Genomic DNA, 17373 nt, shown 5'->3' on the forward strand with positions numbered 1-17373 from the left:
ATCACACCAAAGATCACACCAAGAATGGCAATTTCAATGTGTAGGAAGGGCTTACAATTTAGGTCTAAGAAGTCCCTGATTTGCACAAATCTAATGTAATTGCAATTGCATTGGGTATATAGGGGAATGACAGCACTGCTGCTGGGGCAGATCTCGGAGGAGCGGAGATGCATCTTCCAGTAGTCCCTGCAGGGTCTGACTGCCTGGTCATCACATACTAGTTTAAAATGTCTGTGGAATGTGGCTAAAAGTATCTTTTTTTAAAAATTAGAGAACCCACAGAGAGGTCAGTACTCAAGATGCCAGTGCTCGTGGGATCCAGGTATTGGGAAAGCGGGTGGTGAGAGTGACAATGCTGAGCAGGGCTCCCAAAGAGCCGAGGGGTTGACAGCCACCTAATCGTATCAAGGGTTTGGAACCAGAGGCCAAGGAGAATTACTTGGATGCCTGGAGCTCAGTTTCACCACTGGAATGAACAGGCGGCCATGTGGCTACGGAGGTTATGGGGGGGGGGCAGCAGGAAGCAGCATTGGAGGAGGTGTCAAGATCCATGGAAACATACCTCTGAAGGGTCTCTGCCCTCTGATATGTGCTTCAATCTTATGCATTTCTTTAAAAGGAACACAACAAATTTTTTTTGGATCTCTCTAGATTTGTAATATGAACCATGTGGCACAACAGTATACACAGTTATGTTTTTTTACACAGTTGCTGAGTTGAAATGATTGCCATTTTCTCGGAATGCATGCTGTGTAAAAAGGTTGGAATGGGAAGGAGGGTGCCTTTCCCATTCTGTTATTTTACCTCCTGGACCCCCAGTAAATTTCCTGGAATACCTGCAGTCTAAACTGAACTGCAGGCGATACATGGACAATGGGCTAATGAATAGGAAGTCAGCCTCCTTAAATATTGCACTTCAAGTACCTGTCTAAACGCGCAGTGTGATATGGATATTTGGAGTTTTGGTCGTTCCTGTGTGAACGGTCACTTCCAGAAGGTAGGGAGACACTTCAGAATGGAAAAATCACGCAAGTTCTATGTAAAAAAAACATAATTGATAACACTGATCCCAGTATTATTATTATCTCTTCTGGAAACTGAAAATAAAATCCAAATGATTGATGTTAATGCCCCTTTTTATCTGCCCCTTTCATTCCATGTTCCTTTGTGATCATATGTGACACATTGACTGAAATCCCCATTAAAGCTAGCCAATAAGCAGTCATAATATGAACACTGTTCTGGGCAGGTGATAGGCACTGTAAATATTTCAAACATCCATCTCAACGATATCAAATATTATTCCAATGAAAGCTGATCCTTTAGGGTACAATTTCTACACCTAGCCAGAGGAGTTTGGCTGCTGCTGCTTTTGTTAATGCCATTGAAGCATCAACTACAAACTGGCAAACACATGGCCACGAATCCCCTATTTGAATAGTAATGGTATCAAATGTTATGGGGAGAAGACAGGGGAGTGGGGAAGAGTGGGAGAATGGATCAGCTCATGATGGATTCAATGAGCCAAATGGCATTCTTCTGCTCCTAGATCTTATGGTCTTGCATATAAATGATCTGGGAATTGGATGGGATCATCCCAAGGTTGAAAATAGACTAAATATTCCTGTTCTATTTATTCTTTACCACTGAAGAGAAAGGCATTAACAGTAATTCTGATTTCTCTCACGTTAGAGAATCAGTGAATCCTTACAGCAGCAAACAAAGCAATTCAGCACATTCTGTCTAAACTACCTCTCCAGCTGAGCATCTTACTTGTTCCATCCTTCAGCCCTTTCGTCATTGATGAACGCAAGTGCTGCCAAGCCATTGCAATGGGAGCACTGCCGCTGGTACAGACCCACGGGGAGTGAGGAGAGGATATACAGCACTTCCGCGAGGTCCAACTGCCCAGTCAACTGCTGGGAGTACAGCACAGGCTTTGAACGGCCTGTTAAAGGAGTCAATCGTAGTTTTATTTAATATCCCACATGTGGGGTCTGTGCCCAATATGGAGGTGCCTATGATAGGCAGCAGCCACGAGAGGTTAAAGACTCCAGGGGAATGGATGACTGGTGAAGGGCACCAGTAAACAGGAAGATCATCCCCTGTTTGAGAAGGAGAGAGGAGATGACCCATGGGATGGTGACCACGGTGGTGGACCAGTCAGGGGGCTCTGTGTCTGAAAGACTCGCCATGTGTGACGGGCTGCAGTTGATTTGAGGTGAGTAAACCATGGAGGCCTGTGGGCTGCTGGAGAATGCTGTTGAGAGACTCGCACCAAGCTGCGGACTGCTGGAGACTGACTCAAAACTGGCTGAGGGGTACCAGGTATAGGAACCGGGATGTGAGGGGGTGCCAAAGGTGCTGAAGGGTTCCTGATCACGTCAGAGGTTTGGATCTAGAGCTCGGGTTGCCAATGGTTTGAACTGGACTATGTGTAGCTGCGGAAGATGAGGAAGTGCTGGAGGTGAATCTACGAACATTTGGTTATATTGGTGGGGGGGGGGGGGGGGGGTCTCTCTTTTGCTTCTCTTTGTCTTTCTAAGACAGTAAGAGGAGCTTCAGGAAATTTCTGTCAATGGTGAATCTGTCTGCCTTAGAGCAGGCAAAAGCAATTTCATGTAATATGACACTTGTTTTATTGCAACGACAATAAAGTGAATCTTGAGTTGTCCTGCAGATTTTTCCTCACCATATGTTGAAGCCACAGTGGACCATGGTTTCGTGATGTGTGCGAGCAATGCATTGCAGGTTTTGTGTATGCAATCTCTAATTCTTTACCCTCCACTAATAGGGACAGTCATCATTACCCATTCTTTCCAGACTCTTCATTATTTCATGTATGGTGAAGTTATTTCTGACTCAATTCGAGTTCCAGCACAAAATATATATTTTTTCTCCGTGAAGACTTGGACTTCCGATTGGTTGGCGTTCGGATTCCAAATCCAACTATTCTCCTGGATGTGGCTGGAGTTAGAAGTCCATATGAAAACTTGTCCCTTGGAATATCATGTCCGTTCCTGTCACCCCACATTTATAGGGATTGAGAAAATGACTGAACCCTGAGCCTCAACCTCACCTCCTGCTCATCAGTGTACTTGTATCGCACAGATTGAATGGTAATTGTCTTCTCCCTTGTACTGATTCTCATGACAGATCGAGAAGATATAATTGTTAACTTTGGTTAGTAAAGCCTTTCAGATGGATATCTATCAGTAGATACTTTCACTTCAACAGAGTGTTTAAATAATTGAATCCCAATAATCACAGTTGTAAGGAACAGAACCTTAACACTTCCATAACACTCACCTGTATAGCAAGAGCTGTCTGCGACTGCTGTGATCTCTTTTTGATACTTGCATGCAGCTAGTCTCATGAAACATTCATTCTGGTAAGTGTCTCCATTGGATGCACAAACAGGGATGTAATGTTTATGACACTGAAAAATACAAAGGTTAGTTTGGTTTATATATACATTTATATGCATCATTATATGTTTCTTCTAAAAAGATTGAAACTAGATTCAAACAACATATTAGTGATAAGATGGATTAACAGCCTAACAAAAGCAAGCCCTTCAGCCCACAATCTCTCTGCTGACTTCTATGCTTATGTAAACTAATATGACCTGCCTGCACTTGATTCATATATTGCTGTTCCCTGCCCGTTCACATGTCTGGTAAAGTTAATATCGAACATTGCTTCCACAATCTGCCCTGGCCACCTGTTTCAGACAGCTTACTGTCCCTGTATAGAGAAAATCTTGCTTTCCACATCTCCTTTAATTTTCTTTTCCAATGCCCTCTAGTATTTGACATTTCAACCCTGTTTATTTTTCTCAACTCTATCTACTCCTGTTTGGTTTTGTGATCGATTGCAACAGTTTTGGAAGGGTATTCAATCTATATTTAATAGTTTATATAATACTTGTCTTGTATTAGATCCTGGTATATTTTTATTAGGGAATATGCAATCATTAATTGATTTGGGCCCACAAGATTATCAGATTTCTTTTATCTATTTAACTTTAGCTGTGGCGAAGAAATGTATAGCTCTTACTTGGAAAGATAGAAATATATTAACTTTAGATAGGTGGTATTTGGAGATGAAGTTCTGTTTGACTATGGAAAGGATATCTTTTTCAATTCATGATAGAATGTCTTTTTATAGGTTGAAGTCGACTCCGTTTGCTAAATATATGCATTTAAGTTTGATTTAAATATGTTTTTAAGTTTGATATTTTAGTATTGATAATTTTTTTTATTTTTTTTCTTCTTTTTTTGATGTTAGTATCTTTATTTGTTATGTTTTATCTTTTTTCTTGTGTAAGGGTTTTTTTAAAATAATTATTGTTCATTTTATTAACTCTTCACTCTTCATTCTTTATTTTGGGGGGGTGGGGTTAGACTAACTTTAAGCTAGGTCATTAATGTTGTGTACTAATTTGGGGGGGGGTTTAGTTTATTTAGTCTGCCGATGTAGTATTGTAATTTTTATTATCTTATGTTTAATCTTTTTACTGTAACTTTCCATTTTATTCATGTTATAAAATCTTAAATAAAGTTTTAAAAAAAAACAACTCTATCTACTCCCTCTTGGGCATTAATAATTTTGGATACTTCTGTCAGGCTACCTCTCAGTCTTTGTTGCAGACAAAATAGTCCAAGTTTGTCCAACCTCTCCTGATGGCCAAAGCTCTAATTCAAGCAACATTCTGATAAGCCACTTCTGGACTCTATGTTAACCCTATGCATCCTGCCTGGAAAGGGATGATCAGAATTGCACTCAATACTCAAAATATGACCTTCATAAAGTTTTATATAGCTGCAACATGACATCCTGACTTTTATACTCCCCATGTCTGCCAGAAGACACGTTTGCTGGATGCATTTTTTTCTGTCCGATCGACTTTTGTTGCCACTTTCTGGGGAACTATGGATTTGCACTCTAAGATCCCTCAGTACCATCAATGTTCCTAAGAGTCCTGCCATTTATTGTATACATACCCCTCTTACATTTGACTCTCAAATTTTAATACCTCACACTTAAATTTTATTTAGAGCATAGTAGAACTGATTCCATCCATTTAAACCCACGCTGCTAATTATATCCAAATTAACCGACAAATTATACGACAACCTCGTATATTTGTGGAGCACCCGGAGAGAACTCACACAAATACAGGGAGAAAGTACAAACTCCTTACAGACAGCATTGGATTCAAATTCAGGTCGCTGATGCTTTAATAACATCATGCTAACTGCTACACCAACTGTGCCCCCCTTGGTTAAATTCCAACTGCCATTTCTCTGCACAAATTTCCAACTGATCAATATTTTGCTTTATTTCCAAATGTCTTGCTATCTGCAATTCCACCAAATTTAGTGTCATCCACAAACTTACTAATCTTAACTTTGATTGTCCAATCAGAGAAACACCCCTTCACCAGTACCCTCAGTCTTCCATAACCAATTCTGTGTCCAACTTACCAACTCACTGTGAATCCCAATTGTGAGGGATCCTGTCAAATGCTTTATTCTTCTTTCTTTGGCTTGGCTTCGCGGACGAAGATTTATGGAGGGGGTAAATGTCCACGTAAATAACATCCACTCCCCTACCCTCATCAATCATCTTTGTCATTTCCTCAACTAATTCAATTTTATTTGTGAGACAGGCCTCCTTGTATAAAGACAGACTAACATTCTGTAACAAATCAAGCTTATCTGAATATGAGTAAATATTGCCCCTAAAACTCTTCTCTAATAATTTCCCTAAAACAGATGTAAGGCTCTCTTGCCTATAATTTCCTAGTTTCCCTTCTACAATGTTGATTCAATTTTCCACACATTATCTTCTTTTCCTGAAACATCTTCTAAGACAGAGTATTTCATACATTCACTGATGATTGAGTAAAAGGGTAAGCCCAAAATCTGGTTGAAACCCAGCTTCAATGTGCCCAGTGATGCTCTCTCAAACTTAATGTGGAGTTGGTCACAAGATGTCTCAGTTGTATGATCTAACACAAATACTACAACTGTTCACTGCTTAAGCTAGGCGACTGGACACTGGCCTTGCTTTGCCTTTGATTGCTGATGGGATAAGGGTGAAACCTAGATCTGCTGAGTTATTCATTACTGACATGCTCAGCTCTGGCACTAGTTTAATTAACTCACTAATTGGATCAAGCTGCATTCCAAAAGAAAATTCCTTTTGATTTCTCAGTGGATATAGGCTGCTTATCTAATCTGAGGAATAGCATTTGTCCTGTTTTTTGCAAAAAAAGGATGATCTTAATTTAATGGAAATTGATGGGAATGCAACAATAATTACTCAATGGGTTCTAATAGCATAGAAAGGCACATCTAATGATGCTAATTTACCCCCTCTATGTATACATAAATATTGTATTCTGTGTATATTCATTGCTTCACAGCTGAGTTCAAAGAAAACATTTACTTCAAAAATCATTCTAGAAATATAATTACGTGAGATGGTTATCAGTAGTCCCTTTCTCACTGCCAACCCTCCTAGGAAATGGGAAAATTTGCAGGGCAAGCTGACACCATGAGCCTTTCACACCACACCATTATTTGCAGGTAATTCTGCAACTTGGTACTTTAAGGGGGTCCTGTCTCCAGTGATGATATTGTGAGTGATGTGGTACGTAGTCACCGGAAGTCACATAGAAGTCTATGTGCAGTTAGTAATGGAGAATGGATTTGATCTTTGAATGCTGGCCCTGCAACACTGTGGTTGTATTATAAACCAGTTAAGATTTGTCAGCACAGTTATCAATGCTGCGTTGGAAACTGGCTGAAGAAGACATCTGTTTTACGAAGCACATGAGGAGAATCAGGGAGGAGGAGGAGGCAGATAGGCCGGCTGAGTTGTGTAGTCGTAGAAGTAAATGGAGGCTTATCTGACTTTTTATTGAAAACCAATTTAAAACTAGAGCAAACACTGACAAATTTCCTGCCAATGTGACGCATGCACACAGGTGCTGACATCACTAATTATACCTGATCATATCACACCACCAGAAGGTGATTGGTAAATTAACTTGGCTGGGCTCTGACACTTGCTCCCTCCAAGTATGAGATCCCCATTGAAATCTACTCACCCTGCCCAGTTATGTCATTTCACACTGCACATTTTGACCTGCGATATTGGCGGGTTATCTCAGATATAATGGGTGGTGTGAATGGGGGCTAATATCAATTAAATAAAGTCAATCTCAGAGTGATGTGGATAGTTTATACATTCAGATACTTGAAATTAATGTAAATTAGATCAGCTGTGCTCCCTCTATAATAAGTGCATATATTTTTAGCTAAATAGACCAAAATTATGCAGAACAATCTGGCTCTGATGACACCAACCCTTGTATGAATGGACTAAGCAATCTTTACCCCATCCTCAATTCCACTCAAAATAAGCCTCATCAAACCTTTTGCTTTCTTAATCACTTGCTAGACCTGCATATTGCCTTTCAGAGATATTACAGGAATATCTATGTCAATTGATTGAAAATTTGGCTGAATGGTACACCAACAAGTTTGTACTCAATGCCATCAAAACTAAGGAGCTGATTGTTGACTTCAGGAAAGCCAGAGGTATATTATCCAGTGATCATTGGGGGATCAGAGGTGGAGAGGGTGAGCAAATTTAAGTTCTTGGGAGTCATTGTCTCAGAGGATCTTTACTGGATCCAACATACCAATGGCATCGGGAAGAAAGCAATCAGCACATCTACTTCCTCAGGAGTTTGTGGAGGTTTGCTATGACACTATAAACCCTGACAAATTTCTCCAGAGGTGTGGTGGAAAGTGTGCTGACCGGTTGGTATGGGAGTACCAATACCCCTGACCGTAAAGACTTCCAAAAGGTAGTGGACACAGCCCAGGAGCTCACAGGCAAAACCCTCCCCACTACTGAGAACATCTACAGGGAATGCTGCCATCAGAGGATAGCAGCAATCATCAAAGACCCACACCACCCAGCACACGCTCTGTTCTCACAGCTGCCATCAGGAAAGAGGTATAGGTTTCACAAGACTTGTACCACCAGGTTCAGAAACATCTGCTATCCTTCCATCATCAGACTCCTCAACGACAAACTCAATCAGAGACTTCTTTAAGGACTTATTTGTGTACTTTATTGATTTGTTCTCTCTGTATTCGTTTGTTTACATTTGTTATCAGTTTACAGTTCTTTTATTTGTTTACATGTTTATGCTGTGTACAGTTTAATTTTTGCACTACCAATTAGTGGTAATTCTGCCGTGTGTTCAGGAAAAAGGAATCTCAGGGTTGTATGTGATATCATGTATGTACTCTGACAATAAATCTGAAATCTGAATACCAATTTCTCACTATGTATTATAAGAATACACCGATTTTTCGGTTTTGGGCATTGAAGTGGTGGCGTAGTTCAATACACAGACATATTGGAGAAACTCAGCAGTTCATGGAGCATCTATAGGAAGCACAAGGTAGCCAATCTTTCAGGCCTAAACCCTTCATCAAGGTATGAACAAAAAACAGACAGGCACCTAAATAAAAAGGTGGGGCAAGGGGGTAGGAGAGGCAAGGAGAGAGAAAGGGGTAGGTGGAGGATCACGGGGTAACAGGTAAGAGGTCAAAGGTGATTCAGGTGGGAGGGTAGAAGAGAAAAAAAGCTGAGAAGTGATAGGGAAGAGGGTAGTGTTCTGAATAGAGAGGAAGAGGATGGAGAGTTGGAGGATAAGAGACAGAGGGAAAGGGAAAGAGAGAGACTTGGGGGAGGGATGTAATGGAAATTGGATTGTTAATGCCATCTGGTTCGACAGTGCTCAGACGGAATACAAGGTGCTGTTCCATCAATTTCCGGATAGCCTCAGTTTGGCAGTGCATGGGGCCATAGATAGACATGACAGAGTGGGAATGGTACTGCTAATGTGACCTCCTTTACATCAGAGAAACTGGACTGAAACTGTGAGATTGTTTTGTTGAGCACCTTCCTTCTGTCTGCTGCAATAGCAAAGACTTCCCAGTGGTCAACCATGATAATTCCAACATCAGTCCCACACCAACATATCTATCTTCCCATAAAGTCCAAGAATGCACTTGATCAGGCTCTGGTAATATTTCCACTTTCAGGATTCCAAGTCTACCAAAATCTTTTTCCTTGTAAGTTATACATGGTCCAAGACATTGCAACTCATTTCTGTACACAAACACAATTCAAAGGCAACTCAGCAGCAATTTTTACCTCACGACTTTATGAAAAATTAAAAACTTAATGGATAAACATTATGATAAAGTTCAAACATGACTAGAACACAAACATGGATAATAGCCTTTCTATTTCAGTATTTTTTTCGATAACACGAACACCTCATGAAAAATGAGGGGCACTAAATAATTGCAAGTTATTGTTACATTGTAAAATGCTGGAAGGTTATTGGTTTCTATCACAACTTTTCAACACCCAGTTTGGAAAATATAATTTGCCTGCTATTTATTCACACACTCTGCAATTTACCATTTTTAGAATCTTGCCCATAACATAGAAGTTTGGGGAAAAATGTATTTTTACTATTTACTGTTCTGGATGTCCATGAGAAGGGATTAGTGGAGCTCTGGTACACCTCTAAAGAACTACAGCACCATACTGGAACTCTTATGTTTTGGGAAGGAGCAATAAAGCAAGAACAGAGTTGTGTGCAAACATTTAATCACCCCATCTTACTCACTTCTATTTTTGCAGATAATTACACAACATTCTGCAAACAAATAAATGTGCAATGTTACCAATTAAAACAGCATGGCACATCTGAATTGAGATTATTAGCTACTACTTATGTTAATGATTTGATGTTAAGTTACAAAATATCATGTCAGATGGATAGACTAAGCTGCCTGAACAAATCAAAAATCCTGGTTAAGGGCTTAGGGGGAGAATGTCAATCAATTACTGCCACTGTTCTTCTGTTCACAATCTTTCTTCCTTGAGGCTGAAGCAATGTTTTCTATTTATTCTCCACTGCCTCACCAGTAATACTTCCACTTTAGTGGTAGTTAGTTCAAGCTGCTTTGCAGAACTCAAGTGTGCATCAAGGTTGACAACTCACTGTAGTGCTAAGCATGTCCTGAGCTGTTAAAGGTGCTGTCATTAGAATATGACATTACATCAAAGCCTTTATGTTTTCTGAATTAAAAACCCAATTGTATTTTTTTAAATTTCTTCAATAGAGAAACAATTTTGCAGGGTGTTCTGATCAAGATTTGTTCTTCAATAAGCTTTATTAAAATAAACATTTGATCATGTACATCATTCTCACAAATATGAATGCCCTTTGCTTGGAGTGGTTGCTGAGACAATTAAGTAGGATTTATAATCTGTATCAAGGAACTGGCGAAGAGGTAGAAGTGTTCAGAGGGAGCATTCCAAAGTTTAGTTCCTTAGCACCTGGAGGCAAGCCTACTGACAGCAATAGGGAACAAAAATGGTGGGTGTGTTCCGGAGGTTAGAACTGGAAATTCAGATATCATGGAAAGCTGTTGGGGTTGGAAGATATTACAGCATAAAGGGAGAGACGAGGATGTACAGATACCTGAAGATAAGGATGAGCATTTCAAAATTGATTAAACAAGAGGCAGTGGAATTAACCAAGAGATAATGGGTGAAAGTAACATGAAAGTGAATTAGGTTTTGGACTAATATTGGTTTATAGATGATATGACAAAGAATCACATCCCAAAATGCAGCTTTTTTTTTAGAACAAGTAGGAGGAGAAATTTCATCAGCCAGAGGATAGTGATTCTGTGGAATTCATTGCCACAGATGATGATGGAGGCAAAGTAGTTTGGTATTTTTAAATCAGAGGTTGATAGGTTCTTGATTAGTAAGGGGGTCAAAAATTATGGGGTGAAGGCAGGACATTTTTCTGAGAGGAAAAAGCCATTAGGAATTATTCAAATGATGGAGTAGACTTAATTGTCCAAATAGCCTAATTCTTATGGTTTTATAATCAGAAATCATTACGTGCAACATCAGTACACATTCTTTGATTTTTCTGCAACTGTGATTATAAACTGCTCATTGATAATATAGTTAAATAGGAAAGGAGAACTTCTTCAGCGTAGGCAATCCTTGAAGAGCTATATAGGCACATACATCTGCGGCAATATCTTCTCAGAATCTATATGTGAAATACTGAGGGTCACAGCACTGGAGGATCAATGGAAAATTGAATATTTGTCTGCTCTCTTTTAGTCACTGATCTCGTCTGAAACAGCCACAGTATCCATACAGGAGATGACTGTGGGCCTTCTAGAGCAAAGATTAAAAAAAAAGTCTGGCAGCTTAAAGCTCCAAAACATACAATAAAAGCTAGCCAACTGTGAGAAGGAATTTTAACATTGGGAGATATAGGGAGCTCAGTTGCAGATGGGATTTGGAGTGAGAGAGGGAGACTTTAAAAAGTGGCAATAAAAGGTGGCTGTCATTAACTAATTAACTGCAGCCAATTAAAGGAAGGGAAGCTCAAGTGGAGCAGTCACTATAGAATGGCCCAGTATAAAAGTAGGTTGGGAAGCTTAGGTAAGAAGATATGCAGGTATTGGCAGTGATATGAGCCTGATTGGAGAACAGGGTTCAGCCTGAGGTCTTGTCTGTATTGCACTGAGTGAGTAGTGTGAATAGTAGCTAGGGTGGTGGTATGCTCATCTTGTAGGATGTGGGAAATTAAGGACACCAAGTTAGGGTGGCCAGATGTCTGCATTTAGGCTGGACAGTCTAGCTTTTGAAGACTCTGTCCTCTGTCTGGTGCCACCTCAAGCTGGATATTAATTTGCCTTTCATTTGGTGGTGTAGGCCATACACCCCAAAAGGGGAACAAATTAAGGGGCATAATCTGCGAAAAGGGACACAGTATTTACCTGTTAATTTGCGGTGTCCTGGGGTCTGAAGGCCCTGTGTGGCCATGTTTCTTCTTGTGTGCATGTGCCAGCTGGAACTTGTGCATATGTGTTAGATTTCAGTACTGGAGCTGGCTGGTGCATGTGTGATGGGTCTGCACAGTGACTGGGAAGAATTTGGGTCGGGAATGCTTAGTGCAGTGTGTATTGGTGGGGCAAATGATCTTTGATGACAGCAAGTGGAGTTTGTGAACTGTGATCTTTGAAGGTGGGTGAGTAACTGTTTTGATTCAACTTTTAAATTTTCTAATAAGTGTTTCTCTTTAAGCATTTCAAAATATTGGAAAAAGACTTTTATTGGTATTTGCAGATCATGCAAATTATGTTAATAGCAGTTAAAAATGTAAAGTACGTGCTTGATTTTTTTTTGGAAGCATATAATTAAAATAATGGTATTTCAAGTGTATATAAAGGTCTGTCACATCTTAAAACATACTCAACTTCATACATTAAGCATTGAGTGAATGGAAGAATTTAAAATAATATCAAGCAATGGAAATGTACCAGTTCATAGAAATGGAGGGAACTTGCATGGAAAAACCTGATAAGATACTTTATTACACCCTGCAGGAGAGCCCAACTTTAAACACATGGAAGGAAATTATAATAGACATTTATAAAATGGAGAAGATAACAGCATCTGTTAATTATAAATTGGAACAATTTGATTCATTCTGGTGAAAAATGGTTTAACTACATAATATTTCATAGGCCTGACCTTATTCTTTCAATCAATGATTTTAAAAAAATCTTCACTCCCTACTTGTATATACTTTTTCTTGTTCTGTCTTTCTTCTCCCTACAAGTGTATACCAAAGATAAATATTATATGGCTAATTGTGGAAAATATGATGTGTATAATATCTGAGATGCATCTTATGGAAATGTTTGTTTAAACTTCAATAAAAAATACATTTAAAACACATTTCGCTAATGCAGTAGAGGTAGGGAGAATTGGAGACAGTGGATGAATTTTTAATCTGAGTTTTCTGGCATTGCGTTCCCTTTAACCTGTGTGTGCATGCACATGGACAGTGTGCACGCATGTTCAAATGTGCGCACAGCACTTCCAGTTGCGTGCGTGTACAGCTTAGAGGGATGTCCTCTATACTGGAGATTTGGAAATGGCCACCCTGCCATGAGTGTTCCTGATGACTTCACATGTGAGAAGAACATCCAACTGGAGCTCCTTACAGACAGCCTTAGTGATTTAGAGCCGGATGATCTCTGGATCATTTGGGAGGCAGAGGAATTACAGGGAAGCAGGTGCCCTTAGGAGGCTGGGTGAACTTCAGGTGTGGGAAAAGGAATTTAGGGCAGTATAATCCTTTGGCTGTGAGCCTCAATAACATGTATACTATGTTGGATACTGTTGAAAAGAATGATCTACCATGGACAAGCCACAGTGGTCAGGTCTCTAGCACGGAGCCTAGCTCTCGTTCAGAAGAGAACGAGGGAGAAAACTGACCTATAGTTCAAAGGTTCCTTTTATTGTCATCTAATCATAGAAATATACATGACATACCTCAACTACTGCCTGCTGTAAGGCAACCAAAAAGTTGTAATGAGCACTGTCCAGCATCACTAACAATAGAAAAAAGGTAAGTAAAAGAGATACATAGTGTCTGCTCAGACTCTAGTTCAAACTGGAGTTCCAGACCCAAGCCTCTGATATGATCAGGAAGCTTTCAGCACTTGAGGCCCTTTGGGAGACCTTGCCCATGACTCCCTCTTGAATCCAGTTCTGATATCTGGATCCCATGAGCCAAACTCCAGCAGCCCACGACCTGCATGAGATTTTTGACCACAAGTCATCAGGTGCCCACAGCCTATGTGGGTCCTGTCATGATAATGAATATGTATGAGATGTACCGGAAGTCACGTGGTATGAGAGGGAGATAAGAGCACAAGCAAGAGAACAAAGGAAACGGGAAAATAAAGCCACTAAGAAATTTACCTGATAAAACTTGTGTTTAATGTTTTATTAACTTCACATTTCGGGCCACAAATGTGACAGGTCCTTCAGCCACCCAGTGGTCTGCTGCTGTGGTTACCATCCTGTTTCATCATCTATGATTCTCCTTCTCAGCAGGGGATGTTTTCCCTGTTTTTGAGTCTGTTCTGCTCCTCCTGAGTCTGCAACCTTTCATGGGACACTCCCAACACAGATGTCATTATATTGGACAGAGTCCACATGGTTGCAGGATTTAATTTTTATTTAAAAATCCCAACAGCTTCTTTAACAGGCCATTTAAAGCCTGTATATAGCCAACAGCATCAGGACTGGGCAGTAGGATACCGTGAAGCAGAGCTGGTCTCCGCTCCTCACTCTCCTAAAGTCTGCACCAGCAGTAATGCTGCTGTTACACAGAAGCTCCTGCAGACCATCTTTACTTCTATAGTGGAAGGAGGTTTAATGGTTAGGGGTAAAATGTTGGAAAAGCCCAGATAGTCAAATGGTTAACTTTATTTAAAGATGCATAACCAATGTTTTGGGCTTGAGATCTTCATCAAGGTATGAAAAAATGTTGGTAGGTGCTGTGGGGGGGGGGGGGGGGGGAGAGAGGGAAGGAGCAAGGTCCTAAAGGCAGGAGGTTATAGGTAGATGAGGGAGGGAGGTTACAACACCAAACAGGAGGAGGAGGAGGGAAGGGGATGGAGCTGGAGAAAAGATGTAAGAGAGGGAGAATGGAGAGTAGCTGATTATATTAAAAAAAACAGGAGAAATCATGTTGTGTCATCAGGTTGGAGAGTACACAGACAGAAAATCAAGTGTTGCTCCTCCAATTTACAGGTAGTCCTGGTGGAATAGTACATGAGGCCATGGAGGGACATATGAGCAAGGATGTGGGCACAGAATTGGAGGTTGGCCACTGGGAGTTGCTGGTCACTGATGCTGACAGACCAAAGTGATCTCCCAGTCTGCATCCAGTCTCTGAAGAGAAAGCCACAAAGGGACCCCTGGATGCAATAGGTAACCCCTGTGGATACACAAGTGATGTGTTACTTCAATTGGAAGAACTGATTGGGGGCCCCAAATGGTGGTGAGGGAGGAGGTATGGGCTCAAGTGTGGCACTTCCTGCAGCCATGAGGGAAGGTATGGGGGAGGGATGAGTGGACAAGGGAGACATGGAGGGAGCAGTCCCTACTGAAGGCAGAGATGAGAAGGAGAGGAAATTACAGCAGATAATGTGTTGGATACAGAGGCTAGACCTCCTCTTTCACCATTCGGGACCCAAACAGTCCTTTCAAGTGAAGCAACACTTCATTTGTGTATCCATGGGGGTTATCTATTGCATCTGATGCTTCCTATGTGGCCTTGTATACTATCCCACCTGTAAATTGGAGGAACAACAATGCTTGATTTTCTGTGTGGGGACTCTTCAACTGGATGCCATAAACAACTTCTCTGGTTTCTGCTAGCCTCCTCTCCATTTTCCCTCCCTTTCCTTTTATCATCTTTTCACCCCTTCCCTCTCCATTCAGAGCTATCCCTCCTCCCCTTGCTTGTGGGTGTACTGTCTCTTTCCCCCCCACACCCCACCAAATTGTCCACTTAATACCTCCTACCTTTGGGACCTTGCTCCTCCCCTTGCCCTGAGTTTCTCCAGCATTGTGTCTTTACTTCAACCATGATGTCTGCAGATATAGATTAGAGGTTCTGTGGATGTTCCAGGATCCAATGTTGATGGTATCAGAAAGAATCTGGCAACTGTGTATTGGGACAGGTTGCTTTCTAACAAAGGTTTCCCTGGTAAGTGGGATGCCTTCATCGGTGAAGTTTTGAGAGCAGAGTTTTCATATTCTTGTCAGAATTAGAGGCAAGACTAACCAGTCAAGCAAATGTTTTTGTTAGATAGTTTGGACCTAATTTTTTTTAAAAAAAGGAGGTGTCAAGCAGCAAGGGACAAAAGGATACTTCAGGTGTAAAAATGCAAGAAACCACTTAAAGAGAAAATTGAGAGGGGGGGGTGAGGAGGAGATAAAATCTTGCTCTAGCAGTGAATTAGAGATTCATTGATATTCCCAAAGGCTTCTCTAGTTGTATTAAAAGGAAAAAGATAGCAAAGGACAAAATTAGTCCTCTTAATGATCAGAGTAGTCCTCTACCCATGGAACTAAAAGATGACAAGGTCTTGAATGAATTTTTTGCATCTGTATTTACTTGGTAGGCAAACACCACCCTATGAAATTGAGGCAAAAACAGTGAGATCATAGATCCCATAAGATTACAAAAGGGAAGTGCATGCTGTCTGTGGTGGTACACCACTGGCCTACTGCAGAGGGAAACTTCTGTACCTGCAGAAGAGCATGGGGACAAGACCACCCCTGGCAGGCTGCCAATCAGCTGACCTGAATGGACCAAGCCCCACCTGTCAGGTGTAAGTCACCCTCCGGGATATAAGCCTGAGCCGGCCCTTCGTAGTCACTCTCAGAGCTTACAGCTGCACAATCTCACAGCTGGCTCTGTGGAATTTTTTGTCGAATAAACCTGTTGTACAGTCTTTTGATTTTGTGTTTGCTTCTGACCAGCATCACACCACAATTTATTCAATGTAAAATTTTACAAGCTGCTATGGAGAAGCTCCTGAGCGCCGGGAGCATCGAAATCGACCCACATCTGGAAGCACAAACACGCTTTGAGATCTGGAAGCACCTGGTCAAAGCAATCATCGAGGCTCACGCCGATGACATCGTGGACTCTGATCGAAAGAGACTCGTCTTACTCCAATCAAAGCTGGGTCCCCAAGCATTCCAGGCTCTCAAAGACTGCACCGGGTACTCTGAAGCGATGAGCACACTTGAGGCCATGTATTACCCTCCCACTATTGTGGTCTTTTCAAGGTACCTCCTGAGTATCCGAGCTCAACAACCCGTGGAGGTGGCCGAGTCTTACCTGGGAGACCTGCGTGAGTTGGCCCCACCTTGTCTGGCTGAACCCGTGGTAAGCGAAAGGGAGGTCGAGAGGCTGATCAGGGACACCTACGTCTGAGGGCTACGTGCGAGGGCCATCAGGCAGAAGCTGCTTGGGAAAAAAAAACTTCTCCCTGGCCAAAAGAGTGGAGGTAGGCCAAACACTGGAGGCAGCATCCCTCCACACCAAAGCCTTCGATTCCAGGCTTCCTCAGGCTTTTGCGTGGTCAGCACATTCGGCTGCTGTGGCCCTGGATCAAGCTGGGGAAGAAAACTTCACTGCTGCAGGTGCCCAGTGCCCCTATAAGTACTGTGGGGTCTGATCATTGATCGTGCCAAAACTGCCTGGCCAAAACCCAGTATTGCTCAAGATACAGCAAGGAAGGCCACTCCGCGAAGGTATGTCTCTCAAAGCCAGCCGGCAGCTCAGCGATCCTCTATGATCTTCCTCCACCTCACAGCCCCCACCACATGAGATTGCTGGGCAGTACCATTCCC

At 41.4% G+C, this 17373-nt stretch overlaps 1 protein-coding gene across 6 annotated transcripts in view; it reads right to left on the minus strand.

Moving 5' to 3' along the window:
- LOC138751253 (tomoregulin-1-like) overlaps positions 1 to 17373 on the minus strand; it is a 292118-nt gene that overhangs the window by 110520 nt on the left and 164225 nt on the right. For all 6 annotated transcript variants that reach the window (XM_069913308.1, XM_069913311.1, XM_069913310.1 and 3 more), the window contains one exon: positions 3310 to 3439. In XM_069913308.1, coding sequence (XP_069769409.1) covers positions 3310 to 3439 — 130 coding nt within the window. The remainder of the gene's footprint in view (positions 1 to 3309; positions 3440 to 17373) is intronic.

This window comes from Narcine bancroftii, chromosome 1 (genome assembly GCF_036971445.1).
Source record: "Narcine bancroftii isolate sNarBan1 chromosome 1, sNarBan1.hap1, whole genome shotgun sequence".
Classification (NCBI taxonomy): domain Eukaryota; kingdom Metazoa; phylum Chordata; class Chondrichthyes; order Torpediniformes; family Narcinidae; genus Narcine; species Narcine bancroftii.